The sequence below is a fragment of the Pongo abelii genome, chromosome 6 (genome assembly GCF_028885655.2).
Source record: "Pongo abelii isolate AG06213 chromosome 6, NHGRI_mPonAbe1-v2.0_pri, whole genome shotgun sequence".
NCBI classification, from domain to species: domain Eukaryota; kingdom Metazoa; phylum Chordata; class Mammalia; order Primates; family Hominidae; genus Pongo; species Pongo abelii.
The window spans coordinates 137,749,749-137,775,512 of NC_071991.2; the positions used below are offsets into that span (position 1 = coordinate 137,749,749).

General features: G+C 44.5%; 1 protein-coding gene and 1 non-coding gene across 14 annotated transcripts in view; both read right to left on the reverse strand.

Moving 5' to 3' along the window:
* Nucleotides 1-25,764, reverse strand: part of SLC37A3 (solute carrier family 37 member 3) — a 100,857-nt gene that overhangs the window by 53,802 nt on the left and 21,291 nt on the right. For 10 of the 13 annotated variants that reach the window (XR_010140626.1, XM_063725516.1, XM_063725514.1 and 7 more), the window contains 7 exons: nucleotides 19,581-19,673; nucleotides 14,380-14,463; nucleotides 10,859-11,004; nucleotides 7,876-7,972; nucleotides 4,253-4,337; nucleotides 3,464-3,642; nucleotides 819-960 (listed from right to left, as the gene is read on the reverse strand). Coding sequence is in view for 12 of the 13 variants with exons in the window: in XM_063725516.1 (XP_063581586.1) it covers nucleotides 819-960; nucleotides 3,464-3,642; nucleotides 4,253-4,337; nucleotides 7,876-7,972; nucleotides 10,859-11,004; nucleotides 14,380-14,463; nucleotides 19,581-19,673 (826 nt within the window). In the remaining variant the exon portion in view is untranslated. 13 annotated transcript variants of the gene reach the window in all.
* LOC112134513 (small nucleolar RNA U13) lies at nucleotides 24,245-24,348 on the reverse strand. The gene has a single exon (XR_002915929.1). It is a non-coding gene; the product is annotated as a small nucleolar RNA U13 (small nucleolar RNA).

A 25,764-nucleotide genomic window follows, 5' to 3' on the forward strand; every position in this document is an offset into this window, starting at 1 on the left:
ACTGTAAAACATTCACAAAAATTAATCCCTGCTGTTATGTCTACCTCTATGATCTGATGACCTACACACTAAGGTGTATTTCTCCTTTATCCTCAGCAGATATGTTCCACGACCCCGTGGATGCCTGAAACCACAGACAGTACCAAACTCTATATATACTATGCTTTTTTTCTATACATACATACCCACGATCAAGTTTAATTTATAAGTTGGGCACAGAAATTAACAATAACTAATGACAAAATAGAAAATAATAACAATATACTGTAACATAAGTTATGTGAATGGTCTCTCTGAAAATATCTTATTGTACGGTATTAAGAGTAACTGAAACTTCGAAAAGTGAAACCATAGATAAGTGGGGGACTGGTGTATTCTTCCTTTTTAGGCTGGGGAAGGTGGGGAAGGCGGGAGGTAGATACAATGAACACGTTCACATTCTAACTTGGATCTCTGACATACAATTAGCTTTAGAGCTAAGATATCACTGAGAAAGCAGTATGAAAGGATTGCATTTAAAGAGATTCCCATGTGCTTCCCGAGACAAAAGAACTGATCCATCAACAAAGGACTAAGAAAAAAGAGTCCAATAAATCACAGCGCTGCCTTAGGCTGGGTCTTCCTTTCTACGGACCTCTTATTTTTTCTTTTCTTTTCTTTTTTTTTTTTTTGAGTTTGGCTGTTTACTAGCAGGACAGTTTAGGCAAAATGGCTGTAGAATAAGTAATAAAACTTTAAATGAGGCCAGATTTCACAACGCAGTAAAAGATCACTAGTGACTAACTCTTTATTATGGAAAAGACACATCACTGGCATACCTATGATCCCTCCAACGTCGTACCAAATGGACAGCTTGTCGGCTTCCGCCTCCTTCCAGCCGAAGTTGTTACTCAGATAAAAGGGGAGCCAGAAGAAGAAGGAGTAATTGACTAACTTCAAGCAGGCGTAGGCCAATGAGTACTACAAGAAAAGCATTCAACTATCAGCGAGGGACAAATAGCACAGGATGACCACCATTTTTAATGTCATTTAAAAGCAAAACAAAATAAAGGAATTTAGGATGAACAGAACCTGATTTTACAATTAAACATCTCTACAAACTCCCACATGCCTGACTTCAGCTAGTCTCCCTCTGCTCTTCATCCCTGTTAACTTCTAGACAGGCATGTACAGCAGGCCTTTGGAATAAAAAACACATATGGCTACTTCTTAGCTGTCTCCAGTTTCTCCTCCTATCAGTTCTCTGGTAGAAGCAAGCCAGTGTTTTGAACCTATAAGGCACGGCACATACCCATATTTCTTTGTTCACACAAAGAGGAATGGTATTCATGCCACTAACCAGCGTTAACCATAGGCAAAGAAGTCCAGGAAGCATCAGGGCCTTTACTGGGAGCAGCCAAACGGGGTTGGTTATTCTACTCCTTGCCAAGGCAACACTGTGAACAACGGACAGCAAAGGGACTACACTACAGTTGCACGGTCTAAGAAAAGCAGCAGCATGATAATTCCTTTCACACTAGTTTCCAAAAGCTCCACATTCCCCGGTCTGGTGGCAAAGAAGAGAGTCTCTCTGGCAAGTCAAAAATGAAAGAACATGTCATCATCGGCCTTGTGGCTCTCCCTTGAGGGGAAAAAAATGCTGCAGCTGCATGAAGATGTGGTGGGGCTGAGACTCCTATATTCAACACATTACTACCAGGAAATCCTGACATTTAGCATCAAAGGAAAAAGGGGGGGGAACAGAGGGGCTGACTTCAAAGGGTGTCTGGCTAGTATATTCTTTTCCCTGGAGCTGCCAGTTATTCCCTAGGTATTACTTGTTTTAAAACAGCTTCCCTGGCAGGCAACAGCCACCCCCTAGAGAGCCAAATCCCAATCACGAGTGCATTCTGACCAGACAGGCTGCTACAAAGACAAAGGAATTAAGTTAACTAGATTTCCTTTACATCCCTGCCCATGTCAGAGAACAATAGCTTGTGAAGAACAAAGGAACAGCAAAAGAGGTCCATATTTAGTCACAACAAAGTTCTTTCTCAAAAATTAAACTATTACCAGCAGAGTACTTGAAAAACCAGTTAAAAGATAATAATCAATAGCATAAGAACAGGTCTAAAGCAACCTGCATTTCTCTTATATCATATATCATTACCGGGTTAAAGAATTGTGGAAAATTACATTTTAACTCATACTTAACTCTGTTGGAAACGTTAGTTCTCTCAGCTTGGGGGCACTGACAGAAGGGGATTGACAGGCATGTATTAAGATGGCCTACAGATCACTCTACCTGAGGGATCACATTCATAAAGCACCATTGACAAATGAAATAACAACAGGTGCTTGTTCAAAACACAACAGCCCAATGTTACAGGCCCCAGGGAAGACTGGAATAGTTTCTATTCCATGGGAAGGGGAACTGAGACACACGGACGGGTTGCGTGACTTACCCCAAGTGTCACAGAAAGTTAGTGGGTAAGCTGGAAACATAACCTAGGCCTCTTAACTTCCACTCCAGTGCTAGAGCGCCCGAAACATCAAGACAGAAAAACTGCAGCAGAAGGGATTTAGTGTAGACGTTAGAAGGCTTTCCTGACTGCACAGGCTGTGGAAAACACTGGAATGCATTACCAAGAAAGACTGTGGAGTGCTCTGTTCTGGACCCTTTAAAAGGGGGCAAGCCGGGCGCGGTGGCTCACACCTGTAATCCCAGCATTCTGGGAGGCCAAAGTGGGCAGATCATGAGATCAAGAGACGGAGACCATCCCGGCTAACACAGTGAAACCCTGTATCTACTAAAAATACAAAAAATTAGCCAAGCGTGGTGGCATGCACCTGTAATCCCAGCTACTCGGGAGGCTGAGGCAGGAGAATCGCTTGAACCCAGGAGGCAGAGGTTGCAGTGAGCCAGGACTGCGCCACTGCACTCCAGTCTGGGTGACAGAGCGAGACTCTGTCCCAAAAACATAAATAAATAAATAAATAATAAAAGGGGGCAAGGCAGACTTAGCAACCATTCACAACCCTTCTTCTTGGTCCACATATAATTCTATAATACTTCGAAAGGCCCAAAAGCACACATTAAAAAATATCAATTTTGCCTTTTTAATCACATACCAGATCAGGGTCAGGAAAGCAGGGCTCTTTGGCCAAGTCTGGCTATATCTAACTGTCCCATGTTTTCTGTGGCTTATTTTGCTCTACAGAGCTGAGTAGTTGGGGGAGAGACTGGATGGTTCCCCAAAGTCAAAAATATTTACTCTCTGCCTCTTCATGGAAAAGGTTTGTCAACCCCCGCATTAGAGATCAGATAAGCTGAGGGGCACTAGACAACATTCCTCAGCACATATATTCCTAAAATAAAGTATCCAACAGAGGCTCAATACTTAAGGAAGCTTTATCCCAGGCAGAGGAGATGTCACGGGCTCTCATACCTCTCTGGCTGTGGTGAGATGTGAGCGGTCCTTACCGGTATGACTCCAGGAAGGCAACACGCCTGGTAGAAGCTTATTGCCTTGACTTGGGCAACAGAACTATCGTCTTGGATTGAATAATTCGGCTCATATTCGTCTTCATTTTCACCACCATTAATTAATGGCCTGTGTGAGTCTTCTTCAAAGTTTTCTTCTGCCTCAATACCCGAGAGACCTAAAATAAAAGCGACAGCCACTGTTTATGGAGTGCCTACCACGTGCGAAGGGCTCTGCATACATCCCTACTTATGGGGTGATGTTATTTTTATTTCCATTTTACAGAAGCAGCAACGAAGGTCCAGAGACTGAAGTCAACTAAGGTCAATTAAAGTCACACAGTCTATCTAAAAATACTCAAAAGATAGAAGAATTGTACATCTGTTTGTTTCTGTGGTTTCGTTTGTATGTAATCTGTACTTAACTACAGGTTAAGTATCATTTTTGTGCATCATTTTTATGGATGAAAAGTAATGTTTCAAGAAGTGAAATTAGAAATACATCCCTGTTCATTCCTTGCCAGTGTCTCAATTATAAAAATCATTTGCAAATGCGAATATTTTCCTGTATCTATAAAAGACGTGCATCACTCCTCTCAAACACGTCCAGCTGTGCCAGGGGCTGGCTACAATGTCGACAGGACTCAAACGGCAGTACTGTTCTCCTTTTACTCACTAAAAGGAGCTCAGAGTTTTCCTAGGAAAAAAGAGATTCGATTTCTTGGCCTCAGATTTCCTTTTGGCCATAATAGTAAGACATTCGGAATAGAAGGGGCGGCTTCTCCTCACCAATTTCTTCTGGTGACACCAGGAGTCCAAAGAAGATAACGATCCCACCAGCAAACTGCACAGACGCCGTCACCAGAAAGGCATACTGGAGGAGAGGGGGGAAAGGTGGTCCTTACATATCTGGGGACAGTCATCACAAGCACATTCATTAAAGGCGTGTGGGGGGAGGTGGGGGTGGGGGAGAGGTGGGAAGGGAGACCGGGAAGCAAGGGAGTACCGAGAGCTTCTACTGGGCCAGGTGCTGTGCAAAGTGTTCTACTCGTGTTTTCTCATTTAATTCTTCCTGGTGATTCTATGGGGCTCAGAGAGGAGAATTAAGCTCCCCTGGATACTAAGTGGTACTGTTATGATTGTGAAATTAGACTAGCTCCAAAAATCTAGTTCTTTGCGTCACATAGCCTCCCATAAAAGATAGTATCTGCCCTCGAAGATATTACGTACAGTTGAGGGGATTAAATACATGAAACAATATTATAAAGCACCATGAAGCTGAATAAATGAGAAGGCCCAATCCTACTGAGAAACATATACGGGAATCCAGATGAAGGAAAGAGCTGAAGAGATTGAAGCAGTAAGACAATGTCTTAGGGAAGAATGGAAGATCAAAGCCAATTGCCCATCTTTCCAGGCATACGGTAAGCAAAGACACAGAGTGGAAGGAGATAGAAAGCTTACTGCACGACTCAAGGAGAGGGCTTCTGCTAGGGGATAATAGGGAAGAAAACTGATTTGGAAAGGTGACAGCTAGATTAAAGACTCTCAACCCCCAGGCTGCACAGCTGAATTTTTATTTAACAGAGAATGGAACCTGATGTGGACACTCTGAATTTTTAAACCGATGAGTGACAAAATTAAAGCAATGTTTCCAGAAGTCAAATCTGAGAGCAGCACAGAAGGTGAACTGAAATTTTCATCTGAACCAACTATACAATCCAGGTGTGAGGCTAAGAAGCCTAGAATAAAGCCGGCCATGAATGCAGGGAATGAAGGACTTCTCACTGACCCTAACTACACCAAAATTCTTGGTGAGCTGTTTAAAAATGTATCTACCTTTTAAAAGAGCAAACTTACTTTTAATAATTTAGGTTTTTGAGTAGGTAATATATTCACATGATTCAAGCAATAGAGGAATAAGAGGTACAGTAAAGCTGGGCACGGCAGCTCATACCTATAATCCCAGCACTTTGGGAGGCCGAAGTGGGCAGATCACCTGAGGTCAGGAGTTCGAGACTAGCCTGGCCAACATGGTGAAACCCTATCTCTACTAAAAATACAAAAATTACCCAGGCGTGGTGGCATACACCTGTAATCCCAGCTACTCAGGAGGCTGAGGCAGGAGAATCAATCCCTTGAACCCAGGAGGTTGTTGTGAGCTGAGATCACGCCATTGCACTCCAGCCTGGGTGACAGAGTGAGACTCTGTCTCGGACAAAAAAAAAAAGAAAGTACAGTAAAAACTCTCCCTCCTACCCCACCTTCCCCATCTGCTCAATTCTCCCGATTTTCCCAACATATAACCATTGTTGTTCATTTTTACTGCCCAGAAATTGTTTTGGAAACATACAAGCTAATACAAGCATATTCTCTTTCATTCTTCCTTCTTACACAAATGGCATTCAATACACAGTTTTGCACCCTTGCTGTCTTCACTTAGCACATTGTTTTTTTTTTTTTTTTTGAGACAGAGTCTCGCTTTGTCACTCAGGCTGGAGTGCAGTGGCGCGATCTTGGCTCACCGCAACCTTCGCCTCTCGGATTCAAGCAATTCTCTGCCTCAGCCTCTGGAGTAGCTGGGATTACAGGTGCCTGTGACCACGCCTGGCTAATTTTTGTATTTTTAGTAGAGACAGGGTTTCATCATGTTGGCCAGTCTGGTCTTGAACTCCTGACCTCGTGATCCACCTGCCTCGGCCTCCCAAAGTGCTGGGATTACAGGCGTGAGCCACCACGCCCGGTCCACTTAGCACACTTTTGAGATTGCTGCAGTGCACTGCTCTCTATCAGTTCATACAGAGCTTCCTCATTCGACTTCAGAGGTGCACAGCATTGCTTTCAACAGGTTTATCATGGTTGAACTATGGCCCTGTTCGCTGACAGCTGTGTTCACTCTTTGGCTTTTATAAACAATGCCAAAATAAAGAATCTTGTAGATGCATCATTTGCATGTGTTTCAGTCTATTCATCTGTGCGAATAATTCCTGGAGGTGGAACTACTCAGTGTGCGTAGTTGTAATTTTGACAGACACTTCCATATTGACCCCTCCAGGAGTTAGTGACTCTGTTAGTCTTTCAACTGCAATGCCTGTCTCTTCAGGTTCTTACAAGTACAACATGTTTTCAAACTTTTGGATTTTTACAAGTCTAGTAAGTATACAGTATAGTTTTTCTTCCTTTTTTTTTTTTTTAAACAACATAGCTTTAATTTGCATTTCTCTGCTGACTAAGTTCCATAAGATCAGAGATTTTTGTCTCTGTTGGTCAGTTCTATATTCTATAGTTCCAAGAGCACATATAGGGAGTTAAATATTAAATAAGGAGTGAGTAGAATATTTTACATATGTTTACAAGCCATTCCTACATGCTTTACATGAGCTATATATTCAAATTCTGTATCTTTCTATTGTTGGTCTTTTTCTTATCAATTCATGGATGCTCTTTACATATTAGGGGGATTAGTCTTTGCTTTTTGGTGTTTTTTTTTTTTTTTTTTTTTTTGAGACAGGGTCTTGCTCCATCACCAAGATTGGAGTGCAGTGGTGTGTCTTGGCTCACTGCACCCTCCAGCTCCCAGGCTCAAGCAATCAATCCTCCCACCTCAGCCTCCTGAATAGCAGAGACTACAGGCATACATCCCCACACTCAGCTAATTTTGTAGTTTTTTTTGTAGCTACAAGGTCTCATTATATTGCCCAGGCTGATCTTGAACTCCTGAGCTCAAGTGATCCTTCTACTTCAGCCTCCCAAAGTGCTGGGATTATAGGCGTGAGCCACCATGCCTGACCCAGGTTAGTCCTTTATCTGTAATACAAGTTGCAAATACTTCTCAACTGGTTATATGTCTTTAGACGCTCCATAGTGTTTTCGTTACGAATAATTTTTTATGTGTTTGAATATATCAGAGGTTTATCTACTTTTAATGAATATATCAGTTTGTCTACTTTTTTTTTTTAAATTAATTTATTTCTGAACAGAGTCTCACTCTGTCACCCAGGCTGGCGTGAAGCAGTGCGACCTTGGCTCACTGCAACCTCCGCCTCCTGGGTTCAAACGATTCTCCTGCCTCAGCCTGCAGAGTAGCTGGGATTATAGGCATGCGCCACCACACCCGGCTAATTTTTGTATTTTTTGAGTAGAGACGAGGTTTCACCATGTTGGCCAAGCTGGTCTCAAACTCTCGACCTTGGGTGATCCACCTGCCTTGGCCTCCCAAAGTGCTGGCGTTACAGGCGTGAGCCACCATGCCCGGACAGAAGTTTGTCTCTTTTAATACAAGCCTTGCCCTATCCAGACACAGTTCTACATAGTTTTAAATGGCCACAGTATTATTTAATATATAAAAAGCAACACACATGTGCACACACAGAGAGAGAGAGAGAGCACCAGAGCTAGAAAACAATACCTACCTCATAACCATACTGAAGAACAGAAGAAGCTAGGCATGCTCCCAAAATGTTGCCCACCGAAGCACAGGCACTCCAGAGACCAAAAACAACTCCTCGTCTAAGATGGAAAACAGTGGGAGACAAAGGGCCATGGTCAGAAGAGATACTCTGGGCAGTTCAAAATACAAAACAGCCAAAACAACCAAGGTGCATGCTACCAAGACTAAACACGCTATTTAAAAAGTTTTTAAAAATACACTAAAATGGGCCGGGCGCAGTGGCTCACACCTGTAATCCCAGTACTTTGGGAGGCCAAGGCGGGCAGATCACCTGAGGTCAGGAGTTTGAGACCAGCCTGACCAACATGGAGAAACCCCATCTCTCCTAAAAATACAAAATCAGCTGGGCGTGGTGGCATGCGCCTGTAACCCCAGCTACTCGGAAGACTGAGGCAAGAGAATAGCTTGAACCCGTGAGGCGGAGGTTGCAGTAAGCCGAGATCAGGCCACTGCACTCCAGCCTTGGCAACAGAGCGAGACTCCACCTCCCAAAAAAAAAAAAAAAAAAAACTATCCAGAATATAAGGCTCTCAAAACTCGGTAAAATATGACAACAGACAATGCAATAGAATGTTAAAAAGCATGAATCTACAATCATCTCAAAATAACAAAGTCTTTGAAAAGTGGGCAAAAATTCTAATAGATACTTCACACAAAAAAATATACAAATAAGCACATGAAAAAACACTCAATTGGCCAGGCGAGGTGGCTCACGCCTGTAATCCCAGCCTTTGGGAGGCCTGAGGTGGGCAGGTCATTTGAGGTCAGGAGTTTGAGACTAGCCTGACCAACATGGTGAAACCCCGTCTCTACTAAAAATACAAAAATTAGCTGCGCATGGTGGCTGCACACCTATAATCCCAGCTACTTGGGAGGCTGAGGCAAGAGAATCACTTGAAACCAGGAGGCGGAGGTTGCAGTGAGCCGAGATCGCATCACTATACTCCAGCCTGGGTGACAGGGCGAGACCCTGTTTCAAAAGCAAAACAAAGCAAAAATTTTTTTAAAAAGATGCTCAACATCATTAGACATTAGAAAAATGGAAATTAAAGTCACAATGCGATATCATTACACACCTATTAGAATGGCTAAAATAAAAAAACACCAAGCACGCCAAGTGTTGGGAAGGGCACAGAGCAATAAGAACCCTTATGCTCTGCTGATGGGAATGTAAAATGGTACGACCACTTTGGAAGACACTGCCAGTGTCTTAAAATGGTAAACGCAGCCAGGCGCAGTGGCTACACCTACAGTCCCAGCACTTTGGGAGGCCGAGGTGGGTGGATCACCTGAGGTCAGGAGTTCAAGGCCAGCCTGGCCAACATGGAGAAACCCCATGTCTACTAAAAATACAAAAAATTAGCTGGGCATGGTGGCGGGCCCCTGTAATCCCAGCTACTCAGGAGGCTGAGGCAGGAGAATCACTTGAACCCAGGAGGTGGAGGTTGCGGTGAGCCGAGATCACGCCATTGCACTCCAGCCTGGGCAGTAAGAGCGAAACTCCATCCTGGGGAAAAACAAAGAAAAGGGAAATACAAACCTAGCATATGATCCAGCCATTCTACTCCTAGGTATTTACCCAAGAGAAAGGAAAGCATATGTCCACACAAGGATTTGTACACAAATGTTCCCAGGAGCTTTATTTGTAATAGCCCAAAACTGAAAACAAGCCAAATGTTCATCCACAGGTAAATGAATAAACATGAATAAATTTATAATTATGCTGAATGAAAGAAGACACAAAGGCTGGGTGTGGTGGCTCATGCCTGTATTCCCAGCACTTCGGGAGGCTGAGGCAGAATAGCTTGAGGCCATGAACTTGAGACCAGCCTGGGCAACACAGATCCTTTCTTTACAGGAAAAAAAAAAAAAAAAAAAAAAAAAAGATGACTCAAAGAAAGAGTACATACTGTATGATTCCATTTATATATAAAATTATGGCTGGGCACGGTGGCTCACGCCTGTAATCCCAGCACTTTGGGAGGCCGAGGCGGGCGAAATCACCTGTGGTCAGGAGATCGAGCCCAGCCTGACCAACATGGAGAAACCCCACCTGTACTAAAAATGCAAAACTAGCCAGGTGTGGGGGCACATGCCTGTAATCCTAGCTACTCAGGAGGCTACAGCAGGAGAATTGCTTGAACCTGGGAGGCGGAGGTTGCAGGGAGCCGAGATCACGCCATTGCAATGGGCAACAAGAGCAAAACTCCATCTCAAAAAAAAAAAAAAAAATTAGCTGGACATGGTGGTACGCGCCTGTAGTCCCAGCGACTCGGGAGGCTGAGAAAGGAGAATCACTTGAACCCGGGAGGCGAAGGTTGCAGTAAGCCGAGATCACCCCACTGCACTCCAGCCTGGCGACAGAACAAGATTCTGTCTCAAAAACAAAAAAGAAAAAAAAGCTCCTTGAAGGTTTAGGGGGACAAAATATTCCATTTGATCAAGCCCCAAAGTCTGGCATTCTTCATCTGAATCTAATTAGAGCCCCTGTTACATGACCTTGGGCAGGTCAACATGAATAACCTTTAACCTCAATTTCCTTATCTTTAATGTAAAAAGGTTAAATAAGATCACTCTCAAAAAAGGGCAGGGAAGGCAAAACCCAAAGGAAGATACATGATGGATAGTAAATGAGATTTTTATGTTCTCTAAAGAAACGATGAGTAAAATAAAAAATTGAGACCTCCTGCCTTGGCCCACACTCAGAATCTGCCCACAGCCCAAAGAGTGGTAGGAATGTGTCTCCTAGGCCAGATCACTTCTAAGGTCCACACCATTTCCAACGCACACTGACGTGAAACCCTCTCTCCCTGAACAACTCTGACTTGCTAACGAAAGATGTGGGTGGTATCTAAGGCATCAAAGTAACTGACTTTGACAAGCCTGAAAAATCCATCATGGAAACCACTTAAACAGAGAAATCAGAGAGGAAGGAAGTGGCATACCCGGCTTTCCCAAACCAGTTGCCCATCACAGCAACCACACAGGGCCAACCAGTGGACTGCAGCAGGCCGTTCACAATCCACAGGCAGCAGTACAGCCATTTGTTGTAGAAACGCAGCCATTCTGTGAGTGCGCCAAAGACAAACACCTTGAAGAGGAGGAAACAAAAGGAATATGTAACAGCCACACTGACACTTTCAGTGGACGCCACTCTACCCACTTGCTTCAGAGCAGAGACCACGTGAAGGATACACTCACACAGCCAGTGCCTGTAAGTCACGTGGCCAGCATCACAAAGGTCCTGCTCAGAGCCGCAATGAGGAGGCAGCCACCCAATCACTGCCCACCAGAGAGGAGGAGATGCCAAAGACATAAAGTCATTAAGCTATCAGCCCTCCAACTGACATCTTCAAGGCTAAAAAGTGAATTCCGGGCCAGGCTCACGCCTGTAATCTCAGCACTTTGGGAGGCCGAGGCGGGCAGATCACAAGGTCAGGAAATCGAGACCATCTGGCTAACACAGTGAAACCCCATCTCTAATGAAAATACAAAAAATTAGCTAGGCGTGGTGGCGGGCGCCTGTAGTCCCAGCTACTCGAGAGGCTGAGGCAGGAGAATGGCGTGAACCCAGGAGGTGGAGCTTGCAGTGAGCCAAGATCGTGCCACTGCACTCCAGCCTGCGCGGGAGTGCGAGACTCTGTCTCAAAAAAAAAAAAAAGAAAAGAAAAAAAAGTGAATTCCTCATTTTACATGTATTTCTATCTCCTCACCCTCAGACTGTGCATGTGGAGGGAACAGCAACCTCCAGAGGGCTGCTGTGAGGACAGAACGAGCCCAGGGAGGCCACCTTTCCTGGAGCAGTGCCAGACGCTGCTATGGGCAGAGGCATGGGGCGTGTGCCAGCCACTGTTATGGCTACAGCTCCTGAGTTAATCAACGAAAGCGAAACCTATCAAACTTGTGATCTGCTGAATCATTTAGCAGCTTTCATCAAGGGGCTGCTTTTTTCCAGGCATTTTGCTCAAGTGGACATTTTATCTACAGTCAAACTGTATTTTGAGAATACTCTGCATGATTAAAAAATAGTATGTACAATACTGTCTAGTTCCAGTTACAAGACATTCTGGAATAAGCAAAACTGTACACAGAAAAATGATCAGGGGTTGCCAGGGGCTGGAGAAAGAAGGGGCGGTCACAAAACTACTCATTTGTTGAAAGTCTGAACAATATGCTTAAAAAGGGCAAGTTTATGTACAAACTGCAGTTTTTAAAAAATATATAAAACACAAAAAAGTCTGTGCACAGGTTTTAAAATAATATGTTTATTATGTGTGGGTGAGCAACTCATAAATAAATAAAGTGCTTCCATCTCTAAAATGTCAAGGGGAAAAAAAGGTTTTACTTACACTCAAATGACAAACACTGAAAAACAATAGTAGGCCAAACGCAGGGACTTGTGCCGGTAATTCCAGTGTTTGCGGAGGCAAAGGAGGGAGGATCACTTAAGGCCCGGAGTTCAAGGAACAACCTGGGCAATATAGTGAGACCCCATGACTAAAAAATTTAAAGATTAGCTGAGCATGATGGTACACACCTACAGTCCCAGCTACTCGGGAGGCTAAAGTGGGAGGATTGCTCAAGCTTGGGAGTTCAAGGCTGCAGGATCATACCGCTGCACTCCAGCCTGGGCAGCAAATTGAGACCTTATCTCTAAAAAAATAATAATCATAATAAATTAGGGTCTAACTAAACTCCATGGTTTCATTTAATCAACAAAAATTCCTGACTAGAAGCTAGTAAGCAATGACGATTAGTCAGATATGGAGGCCGGGCACGGTGGCTCACCCCTGTAATCCCAGCACTTTGGGAGGCTGGGGTGGGCAGATCACCTGATGTCAGGAGTTCGAGACTAGCCTGGCCAACATGGTGAAACCCTGACTCCACTAAAAATACAAAAATTAGCCGGGAATGGTCGTGCACACCTGTAGTCCCAGCTACTCAGGAGGCTGACGCAGGAGAATGGCTTGAATCTGGGAAATGGAGGTTGCAGTGAGCCAAGATCATGCCACTGCACTCCAGCCTGGGTGACAGAGCAAGACTCCATTTCAAAAAAAAAAAAAGATTAATCAGATATGGATCCTCCCCTACACAGCACTTGTTTCAAATGCCTCACATACAGAAACTCGCAGTCCTCACTGCCATCCAGGGAGAGCTAATATGCATATCTCCCTCTGAAGCTCACAGAAATCATAAGCTAGGAAACTACAGAAGACAGACAGAAACCCAGGCTGTCCTGGTCTAGGGTATCTGTGATTTTAACCACTGCATGCCCGCCCTAAGGGAAAGCAAGACTGAAACAGAAATAACCAAGCTAAGCAGCAGACTGTTTCAAGTGCCTGCAAAGAAACAGGCACGGGAGCTCAGAAGAGGGACTGACATTCTCAAAGAGGTGTCATTTGGCCAATGCTTGAAGGAGACTGTGAGTTGGACAATGGAGAGCTGAAAAGGGGACCATCCAAGGCAGGCAGAACAGGAGGAACAAAAGCACCGAGATAGAAAGGAGCAGGATAGGGCCAGGCACGGTGGCTCACACCTGTAATCCCAGCACTTTGGGAGGCCGAGGTGGGCGGATCACCTGAGGTCGGGAGTTCAAGACCAGCCTGACCAACATGGAGAAACCCCTGTCTTTACTAAAAATAAAAAAGTAAGTCAGGTGTGGTGGCGCATGCTTGTAATCCCAGCTACTCAGGAGGCTGAGGCATGAGAATCACTTGAACCTGGGAGGCGGAGGTTGTGGTGAGCCAAGATTGCGCCATTCCACTACAGCCTGGGCAACAAGAGCGAAACTCTGCCTCAAAAAAAAAAAAAAAAAAACAAAGGAGCAGGATGTTAGCGGCCTGGAAAGCAGTCCAGCTTGGCTGGAGCAAAGGGATGAAGCAGAGTAACAAATATGATGGGAAGGCAGCTGGGGCCAGGGTGTAGTGAACACCAGGCCATTTATTCAGACTATTAATTAACTCTGCTGGTGCCTGAGGGACAACAAAGGGACCTGATTAGAAGCTTACTTTAAAAAGACTCATCTGGTCAGGTGCAGTGGCTCACGCCTGTAATCCCAGCACTTTGGGAGGCCAAGGCAGGAGGATCACCTGAGGCCAGGAGATGAGCCTGGCCAACATGGTGAAACCCTGTCTCTACTAAAAATACAAAAATCACCCAGGCATGGTGACCTGCACCTATAGTCCCAGCTACTCAGGAGGCTGAGGCAGGAGAATCGCTTGAACATGGGAGGCAGAGGTTGCAGTGAGCTGAGATTGCACCATAGCACTCCAGCCTGGAGTAACAGAGCAAGATTCTGTCTCAGGGGGAAAAAAAAAACCAAGACTCATTTAAGTGAAAAGGCAAATTGAGGGATTCGAACAATGAGGATTAATCTTACTATTCTATTCTACAGAGAAGTAGGGAGATTACTTAGATTTCTAAAATACCTGACCAAAATAATAATAATAAGACCTTTTCAACTTACCACTAATGCAGAAGAGCACATGCCAAAAGACAGAACCCATCGCAAGTTCAACCGATCCCCAACGATGCCACTGATGAAAAGGCCCTAAAAATAAAGCATTTTCTTTTACAGCTGTAAATAATAACACAGTATGAAAAAGTAACATGCACTGCAAAGCAAATGAGACAAACACAGATATTATTTAAAATTAACTCTTATTCACATGCCTAGGCTACCTGTCTACAGGAGTTTCACAATGTTTCATGAAATGGCAGTGGGCTGGATAACAGGGTCAGTAATACAGTGAAAACAAAAAAGTTATGAAAATAGAAGGAAAAAATATTAAAAAAAAAAAAAAAAGAAATGGCAGCGGGCTTTTGCACACTCTACCACAAACACACCAAAGTTCAGGGCAAACTTTGGTTTTACCTGATTCCCTAACTGGAAAAAAATAAATAAATAAGAATGACTCTAATAAAACAAGCACACAAATATATTTCATTTTCTAGACTAGATTAATGCCTACCCATCAGTGATAAGCTCTCCCAAAGGGATTCCTCTTGGCCCTCTGCACTCTGGGTTAACATGTGTTATCACACGCCCTGCAGTTTCAGTTCCAACCTTGTAAAAAGTGGAATAGAAGGTTCCAACACTAGCTGCCTGTTGAATCTGACCCTTGGGTTTCATGACATCCCAAGGCAGGGAGAGTAGGAAGGCAGAGACAATAATAAGCTGGAGACAGGTTCTGCCTTCTGCTCTCTTCCCACTGAGTGGCAGGAATTAAAATGCTGAGATCATGGCAGGAACTGAGACTGAAGACCTTAAGCGCAGCACACTTTAGGTTTCTTCCATAAATATATAAAATATCTTGAGTGAAAACCTAAATTCAGTTAGGACCAGGTGTTTCTAATAAATTGACTATCTCTAAAACTTGGCTGGGCGTGGTGTCTCACGCCTGTAATCCTAGCACTTTGGGAGCAGGGAGAATTGCTTGAGGCCAATAGTTCAAGACCAGACTGGCCAACATAGCAAGAACCCATCTCTAAAAAAAACAAAAATTGGGCCGAGTGCAGTAGCTCACACCTGTAATCCCAGCACTTTGGGAGGCCAAGGCGGGTGGATCACCTAAGGTGAAGAGTTCAAGACCAGCCTGACCAACATGGTGAAACCCTGTCTCTACTAAAAAATAGAAAAATTAGCCAGGCATGATGGCTCGCACCTGTAATCCCAGCGACTCGGGAGGCTGAGGCAGGAGAATCACTTGAACCCAGGAGGCGGAGCTTGCAGTGAGCCGAGATGGCACCACTGTACTCCAGCCTGGGCGATAGAGTGAGATTCCATCTCAAAAAAAAAAAAATGAGAAGATAAATTTAAATATGAATGTTTCTCCCTCATTATCATCAAGCTTCCTCATCCTAAGAGAAGCATGTCAGCCTTAAAGTAGATTCTGTGTTGTCTAGCTGCCCCTCACGTGGACTTATGCTACACAGAACAAAAGGGACGAAGAAAATCTCAATTCTGCTTCAGATGACAGAACAATACATGCTTTTTTTTTTTTTTTTTTGAGACAGAGTCTCACTCTGTCATCCAGGCTGGAATGCAATGATGTGATCTTGGCTCACTGCAGCCTCTGCCTCCTAGGTTCGAGCAATTCTCCTGCCTTAGCCTCCCGAGTAGCTGGGACTACAAGCCTGCACTCGGCCAATTTTTGTTTTTTTAGAGATGGGTTCTTGCTATGTTGGCCAGTTCGGTCTTGAACTATTGGCCTCAAGCAATTCTCCCCACTCCCAAAGTGCTAGGATTATAGGCGTGAGACACCACGCCCAGCCAAGTTTTAGAGATAGTCAATTTATTAGAAACACCTGGTCCTAACTGAATTTGCCTGGTTAATTTTTGTATTTTCAGTAGAGATGGGGTTTTGCCATGCTGGCCAGGCTGGTCTCAAACTCCTGACCTCAGGTGGTCTGCCCGCCTTGGCCTCCCAAAGTACTGGGATTACAGGTGTGAGCCACCGTGCCCCACCAGAATCAATACATTCTGTTTTGCTGCAGAAAGCAAAATGCCCATAAGTTACAGAAGGAAGTGCAGCTCAAGATAAAAAAAAAACCATGACCATTGATTTTTCATGGCATTGATCTTTCATGTCCTAAATCTAGTCCTATAGATGACTCTATAGATGAGGAAACTAAACACCAAAAAAAGGTTAAATTCTACTTTGCAACCAAGTTTAACACAGCTAGTTAGACTACACTGCCTCTTAAACTGGTCCCTGAAAGAAATGAGTGGCTCGAAGAGAAGCGAGCACCGTGTCACCAGCTCCAGCCAAAGCCCCGTGCCTCTACGTGGGGATTTTATACAGAAAATACCCAAGGTGAGGAGGTAGACTAAATGAATGACCAAAGAACTGTTCTGTTTCTCTGTTTCCTCTTTGAAGAAAAGATACTCTTAATAATTAACCAAATAGGCTGGGCGCAGTGGCTCACACCTGTAATCCCAGCACTTCGGAAGGCCGAGGTGGGCGGATCATTTGAGGTCAGGAGTTCGAGACCAGTCTGACCAACACAATGAAACCCCATCTCTACTAAAAATACAAAAAAAATTAGCAAGGCATGGTGGCATATGTCTGCAGTCCCAGCTACTTGGGAGGCTGAAGCAGCAGATTTGCTTGAACCCAGGGGGCAGAGGTTGCAGTGAGCCAAGACTGTGCCACTGCACTCCAGCCTGGGCAACACAGCAAGACTCCGTCTCAAAAAAAAAAAAAAAAAAAAAAAATAGGCCAGGCATGGTAGCTAACGCCTGTAATCCCAGCACTTTGGAAGGCAGCGGTAAGTGGATCAACTGAGGACAGGAGTTTGAGACCAGCCTGGCCAACATGGTGAAACCCCGTCTCTACTAAAAATACAAACATTAGCTGGGCATGATGGTGTGCACCTGTAATCCCAGCTACCCAGGAGGCTGAGGCAGGAGAATCGCTGGAACTAGGAGGCGGAGGTTGCAGAGAGCTGAGATCGCACCATTGCACTCTAGCCTGGGCAACAGAGCAAGAGTCGGTCTCAAAAAATAATAATAAAATAAATAATAAAATAAAATAAATAAATAAATAAAAATAACTAACCAAATAAACATTTAGAAACTACTTCAGAACTTTTACCCAGTATTTCACATTGCCTGGACATTGAGAATTAAAAGGCGTTTTTAATAAGGCACACTTAAAGACAGAAATAAGGCATACTTAAAGACAGCATCTTATACGCTGGGGAGAAAAGGAAGGTTCCTCTCACAGTCCACGTTCCAGCTGCTGCCACCATCAGCTCCAGAACTCTAATGTGGCATCCACCACAGCTATTCCTACAGCCAGGCAGAGATGCCAGCTGCCTATCCTGACGCTCAATTACTCCTCGCCACCATGGAATGTCTCCCAGGATGCTACCTCTCCAGGATCCCGCCTTCCTTTTTTTTTTTTTTTTTTTTTGAGATGGAGTCTCATTTTGTCATCCAGGCTGGAGTGCAGTGGCGCAATCTCGGCTCACTGCAACCTCCTCCTCCTGGGTTCAAGCAATTCTCCTGCCTCAGCCTCCCAAGTAGCTGGGACTACAGGCACCCACATCTGGCTAATTTTTGTATTTTTATTGGAAATGGGGTTTCTTCATGCTGGCCAGGATGGTCTCAAACTCCTGACCCCAAGTTATCCACCCGCCTCGGTCTCCCAAAGTGCTAGGATTACAGGCGTGGACCACTGCGCCCAGCCCCACCTTCCTTACCACTCCATCCCCTCCACCTGGCCCATTCCTCACCCACCTCTGAGGACTGGAAGCCCTAGGGCTCAGGCTTCACACCTCTTCCCCGCCCTCGCCTGTTCTCTTGATCAATTCATGCAGCCTCACAGTTTTGATCTATAAATCATCTAAAGGCCAAGGACTCCGAGCGCGGTGGCTCACGCCTGTAATCCCAGCACTTTGGGAGGCCAAGGCAGGCGGATCGTCTGAGGTCGGGTGTTCGAGATCAGCCTGACCAACGTGGAGAAACCCGGTCTCTACTAAAAAAATACAAAATTAGCCGGGCGTGGTGGTGCATGCCTGCAATCCCAGCTACTCAGGAGGCTAAGGCAGGAGAATTGCTTGAATCCGGGAGGTGGAGGTTGTGGTGAGCCGAGATTGTGCCATTGCACTCCAGCCTGGGTGACAAGCGCAAAACTCTGTCTCAAAAATAAAAAATTAAAAACATAATAATAATAAAGGCCAAGGACTCCAAAAACGTGTATCTTCAGACTGAACCTACACCTTGAACTCCACACTCAATGACCAAGTGTCTGCTCTTCATCATCTGGGCAGTAGAGGTCAAATGTAATGCATCCAAAAGCGAGTCATCAAAGCTTTCTATCTCCCCAGTCTCCCCTCTGCCATGACACTTCCACCCTGGAGGTGTTCTTGACACATTTCTCTTACATTCCACATTCAAGAGGGAAAAAATATTATTGGCTTTACCTCCAAAACACCGCTAAAATCTACTTCCCCCCAACCTCTGTTACTGTTACGCTGGACCCAAGCCACCATCATCCTTCACCTCAAAAGAACTCAGCTCCCAGAGCAAGTGCACCTGTCCAAACCTAAGTCAGGTCCTGCCACTGCTCTGCACAAAACCTTCCAGCAGCTCCCATCTCACTCAAGGTTAAAGCCAAAGCCCCCCCAAAGGTACCAAAACCCTACAGATCTGAGCCCCACCACATCTCTGGCCTCTCTTCTTGCAGCTCTGATCCAAGCACACCAACCTCACTCACCTGCTCAGGTCTTCACTCAAATGCCCGCTGCCTCTTGAGGTCTCCCGGCTGTGCTACTTAAAATTACAACCTCCCCCAGGCCCCTTTAGTCCCCCTTCTCTGCTTTATTTTCCTCCATTGTACTTACCACCTTCAAATATACTCTATAATTTATTTATAGCATTTGGTTACTGTCTGTCTCCCCTAACTCCAAGAATACAGGTCCATAAAGGCAGGGCATTTTGTGTTGTTCGGGATAAATTCCCATTGACATATGCTAGATGAGCAATAAATATCTGTCGAATGAATGAATAAATGAATGGGAAGAACAAAAAATATAAACTTCAGAAATATTGAACTCTGCCTCAATCAGCAAATTCAAAATCCCTTACAAATTTCGTAAGGCTCAGGGTCATTTCCATTTACATTTTTCTTTACCTTTAAGCCCTAGAGTTCCAAAACTTACCACAGCATAGGAGAAGAGGAAAATGGTATCCAGTGTTCCGAGGAAAAGAGTCGCTTTCTCTGCACTGGGGAACAAATGGTTGCTGCTCCAGATCTACAGTAAGACAGCAGGAACAGGTCAGTCCCTATAGAATCTGGAGGAGGCCATCCCAAGCCCCACCTAGCAACCCCAGGAGCTTAGGGAAGGGAGATCGCAGCCCACCTACAACCCATTCACGACAAAGCAGCTGAGCAGCTCTCACAGTACCTCAGTGGCCAGTCTGCAGAACCACAAAACGAGTTCTTTCTATTTTTATTTACTTATTTATTTATTTTTGAGACGGAGTCTCACTCTGTTGCCCAGGCTAGAGGGCAGTGGCACGATCTTGGCTCACTGCAACCCCCACCTCCTGGGTGCAGGTGATTCTCCTGCCTCAGCCTCCCTCAGCTGGGATTACACGCACATGCCACCACGCCCAGATAATTTTTGTATTTTTAGTAGAGACGGGGTTTCGCCATGTTGGCCAGGATGGTCTCCATCTCCTGACCTCGTGATCCACCCACCTCTGCCTCCCAAAGTGCTGGGATTACAGGCATGAGCCACCGTGCCCGACTGAGAGCTACGTTCTTTGTAACTGCAAAATGCCATGTATGATCCTGCAGGATGTTTATATTCTTCAGCTGTGTTTAAATCCAGTTTTTTAAATTCCTTTAGGATAAGAATTCCAAGTCTTACACATATTTATACAGGGTCTAACAGTGAAAAGAACCCATGGTTATTTTGTCAATGTCTTTTGTAATGAATTAAATAATGTCCATTCATTTTCATTTTAAAGAAAGATGAGCAGGATATATGAAACCAGGCCATGAAAGGAACCACTAAAGGAAATGGAAATACAAATTTATGCTGAAAAAAAGAGGCACAGGGAATCTGTGAAAAGTTATCCTCAACTTTATCAAGGGCCAGCAGTGGAAAAAAGATCTGAGTTAGTTTACAGAACTTTTTTTTTTTTTTTTTGGAGACGGAGTCTCCCTCTGTTACCCAGGCTGGAGTGCAATGGCACGATCTTGGCTCACTGCAACCTCTGCCTCTTGGGTTCAAGTGATTCTCCTGTGTCAACCTCCTGAGTAGCTGGGATTACAGGCGCCTGCCACAGCACCCAGCTGATTTTTGTATTTTTAGTAGAAACGGGGTTTCACCATGTTGGTCAGGCTGGTCTCAAACTCCTGACCTCGTGATCCACCTGCCTCGGCTTCCCAAAGTTCTGGGATTACAGGTGTGAGCCACGGCGCCCAGCCTAGTTTACAGAACTTTCAAAAATGTATTGGGCTGCTTCACAGTGTAGTGAATTTCCCCCGCAATAGACATCCCTGAGGGAAACGGAAAGGTAATTTCTCAAAGATACAGAAGGGGTTCTTTGATAGGATGGGAGATGGACCAGATCATAGCCCTCCAACTGTGGTCCACGGAACTCGGGGAATCAGAGAGGCCTCCAGAGCCTTGCCCCAAGGGGGTCTGCAAGGTCAAAATTCTTTGCACCACATTAAAATGTGATGTCCTTTCAACTTTGTTCCCTTCTGCACTGACAGTGCAAGAGCAGTGGAGACAAACTGCTGCACCTTAGCATAAACCAAGGTAGTAATGCCAAACAGCACTAGTGATCACCATATTGCTCACTGCAGCATGCTCACAATAAAAAACCAGAACAGGATTTTAAAAAGCCAATGTCGGCTGGGAGGGGTGGCTCACACCTGTAATCCCAGCACTTTTGGGAGGCTGAGGCGGGCGGATCACTTGAAGTCAAAAGTTCAAGACCAGCCTGGCCAACATGGTGAAATCCCATCTCTGCTAAAATTACAAAAATTAGCCAGGTGTGGTGGTGGGCGCCTGTAATCCCAGCTACTCGGGAAGCTGAGGCAGTAGAATTGCTTGCACTTGAGAGGAGGTTTCACTGAACCGAGATCGTGCCACTGCACTCCAGCCTGGGTGACAGAGTGAGACTCTATCTCAAAAAAAAAAAGCCAGTGTCACGTAAGACTGTCCTTCATGAAGCAGTAAAAATTTTTAATTTTATAAACTGTAGGCCCTTGAGTACAATAATTTTTTTCTTTTTTTTTTTTTTTTTTTGAGACAGAGCCTCACCCTGTCACCCAGGCTGGAGTGCAATGGCGTGATCTCGGCTCACTGCAACCTCCGCCTACCGGGTTCAAGCGATTCTCCTGCCTCAGCCTCCTGAGTAGCTGGGACTATAGGCACGTGCTACCATGCCCGGCTAGTTTTTGTATTTTTAGTAGACACAGGTTCCACCATGTTGGTCAGGCTGGTCTCGAACTCCTGACCTCGTGATCTGTCCCCCTCGGCCTCCCAAAGTGCTGGGATTACAGTAGTGAGCCACTGCATCTGGCCAATAATTTTTCATATTCTGTGTGAGTAAGTAGAAAGTCTGCAAGAATCACTTCTGATACCAAAGCAGCTGGAACGTATTTTGACTTGAAAGAATGACTGAGAAACTAGTTATTCAGATTTGAGTATTTGGCAGCTATTTCCTCAAAAATGAATGAAATTAGCCTGTCACTTTAAAGAACCAAAGAACAACACAAATAGATCTTAATGTAAGAGTATTCCAAAGTGCATTGATACAGTTTCAGATTCCATCACTGGAACTAACTTTTAAGAAATTATCACTTATCAAAATTTTGCTGTAGTACCAAAGACAAATGAACATCCACAATTAACTGAAAAGGCTATAAAAACACTTCTCTCTTTTCTAACTTCAAACCTGTGAAAGGCCAGATTTTCTTCCTATATTTCAAATAACTTTTTTTTTTTTTTTTTTGAGATGGGGTCTCATTATGTTGCCCAGGCTGCTCTTGAACTCCTGGGCTCAAGCGATCCAGCATTAGCTTCCTGAGTATTTGGGACTACAGACACACTCCACCATGCCCAGCTAACGGATCTCTGAATAAACTCCGCAACACACTGAATTCAAAGGAGACATGAAAACCCACTATCTCCTATTAACAGACATGAAGTGATGTGCAAAAATGTAAAACAATGCCACTCATTATTCTGTTTTGAAAAAGTCATTTTTCAGAAGATGTTATTTATGTTAATACTTATTGACTTATTTAATTCATTAAAAAGCAATCCCAAAAACTCCAATGTATTTTTTAAATTCTCAGCTTTAATTTCTAAACTAGTATCTATAGATATAAACCCATATAACCAAACACATTTTGGCGTCCTACGACCAAAAAGCTAGAAAATCCTTGAACTAAATCATTTCTGAGGTACTTACTAATTATAATATACTGGCATTTCTGAGATGGGTTGTTACAGAAAGAAATTTTGATTTTAGGCCAGGTACGGTGGCTCACGCCTACAATCCCAAGCACTTTGGAAGGCTGAGACAGGTCGATCGCTTGAGGTCAGGAATTTGAAACCAGCCTGGCCAACATGGCAAAACCCCATCTCCACCAAAAAATACAAAAACTAGCCGGGCGTGGTGGCATGTGCCTGTAGTGCCACTACTCGTGAGACTGAGACGGGAGAATCGCTTGAACCCAGGAAGCAGAGGATGCAGTGAGCTGAGATCGCGCCACTGTACTCCAGCCTGGGAGACAGAGCAAGACTCAATCTCAAAAAAAAAAAAAAAAAAAAAAGAATTTAGATTTTAGAATATTAAAGAGGCTGGGTGCGGTAGCTCATGCTTATAATCCAACACTCTGGGAGGCCCAGGCAGGAGGATCCCTTGAGACCAGGAGCTCGAGACCAGCATAGGCAACATGCTGAGACCCCCACCATCTCTACAAAAATAAAAATAAATTAGCTGGGCATGGTGGTACACACCTGTCGTGCCAGAGTTCAGTGTCTGTGTACAGGAAGCTGAGATGGGAAGATGGCTTGAGCCCAGGACTTCAAGGCTGCAGTGAGCTATGATCATGCCACTGTACTCCAGCCTGAGCAACAGAGCAAGACCCTGTCTTAAAAAACAAACAAGGCCAGCGCGGTGGCTCACACCTGTAATCCCAACACTTTGGGAGGCCGAGGTGGGGGGATCATGAGGTCAGGAGTTTGAGACCAGCCTGGCCAATATGGCGAAACCCCGTCTCTACTAAAAATACAAAAATTAGTCAGGTGTGGTGGCACACACCTATAGTCCCACCTACTTGGGAGGCTGAGGCAGAAGAATCGCTTCAACCCAGGAGGCAGAAGTTGCAGTGGGCCGAGATTGTGCCACTGCACTCCAGCCTGGGTGACAGAGCAAGATTCCAACTCAAAAAAAACAAAAAAAACAAAAAAAACAGGCCGGGTGCAGTGGCTCATGCTTGTAATCCTAGCACCTTGGAAGGTGGGGGTAGGTGGATTGCCTGAGCTCAGGAGTTCAAGTTCGAGACCAGCCTGGGCAACACAGTGAAACCTCATCTCTACTAAAATACAAAAAATTAGCCAGGCATGGTGATGTGCACCTGTAATCCCAGCTACTCCGTAGGCTGAGACAGGAGAATCACTTGAACCTGGGAGGCAGAGGTTGCAGTGAGCCAAGATAGTGCCATTGCACTCCAGCCTGAGCGACAGAGCAAGACTCCATCTCAAAAAAATAAATAAATAAATAAATTTAAAAGAATATTAAAGAGAAAAATCGCAATCAGCAATTTTAAAGAAACATCTTTATTTTTAATCCATGTCAAGTGAGTAATGTGCCCACGTTGTAACAAGGTTCAAGGGTGGCACATCTCACACATGTGTGCGAATACTCAATAATCCAGCTTATGAACTACAAAAGAATCAAAGAAATGTATCTTTAACAAAAAATAAAATCCCCAAATCATAAACAAATAATAAAGTGTGATTCCAAAGCACTGGAACTAATTTCTAGGTGGCTTCTGGCACCAATCTGGTTACTTTAACTTCACACATACTGTGAAGACGCATTCTATCGAAGATGAGAAAGCAGTGCAGGCTCACACAGCTGACATCAAACAGTAACTTCAGCAATGCCAATTTGGGGCCCTAAATGTCTTCAATTAGAGTGACATTCCCACATTCCCACTGCAACCACAGTGTTCCATCCTTGTGTGCCCAGCAGACTCATCAGGACCCATGATTAAGCCCTGCTGGGTACACGCACCAGTGTGAGCTAGAGACAAGGAACTTAAGCAGCTGCTCAAAGTTGTAGGGTTTCTTTACTCCTCCAAGAAGTTACCAAAAACTCCCTGAAGGTGTGGCTTTCGCAAGAATTAACAGATTTTAAACAGCTTTTTTCTGCTTCACTGCCAGAAGTCAGTTGAAATATACTTTTTGACTGTTGACTTAAATGGAAAACAAAACGAAACCAAAAACTAAAAGAACAAAGTAGGACTAACAAACAGATTCAGGAAACAGGGTAACAGAAAAAAGCCTAGAGAAGAAAGTTAACAACAATAACATAGCTCAGATCAGGATGACTATACTACTTGGTTAAAAATGTTCCAAGTATTCATAGTGAACCATCCAATGTTTAATGAAAGTCACCAACACAACTAAGTCAACATGCTAAAGGTGATTCAACCTGGTCTGAGCGTACGTTTGATGTGAACTTATCAGCCTGAATGTACTGCAGGGTTTTCTTGTATTGTGCTGGGGGGACTATATAAGCTACTACATTTGCTCGATGTTGAGGTACTTCCTGTGCACACACTAAAGTTCCCTGTGTGAGTTTCCCAGGTGAGAATGTTTATAACAGAATAAGAGCTATGCAGGCGGGCAGTGGAGGCTCACTAACATGCAAGGGCTTCCTCAAAGTGGTGAGCAGAGGATGGATGACAAGCCAACTTATGCATGAGGTTCTTTGCATTAAGGCGAGTAGAACACGTTTATGTGGGAATCTACCAAGTAGCTGTGCATAAGGTTGAGATGGAATGTCCAAAGACACTTTTTGAGACAGGGTCTTGCTCTGTCACCCAGGCTGGAGTGCAGTGGCACAAACATGGCTCACTGCAGCCTTGACCTCTAGAAACCAAATGATCCTCCCACCTCAGCCTCCTAAGTAGCTGGGAGTACAGGTATGTGCCACCACACCTAGCTAATTTTTTTTTTTTTTTTTTTTTTGGAGAGAGAGTCTCACTCTGTCACCCAGGCTGGAGTGCAATGGCATGATCTCGGCTCACTGCAAACTCTACCTCCTAGGTTCAAGCCATTCTCCTGCCTCAGCCTCCCAAGAAGC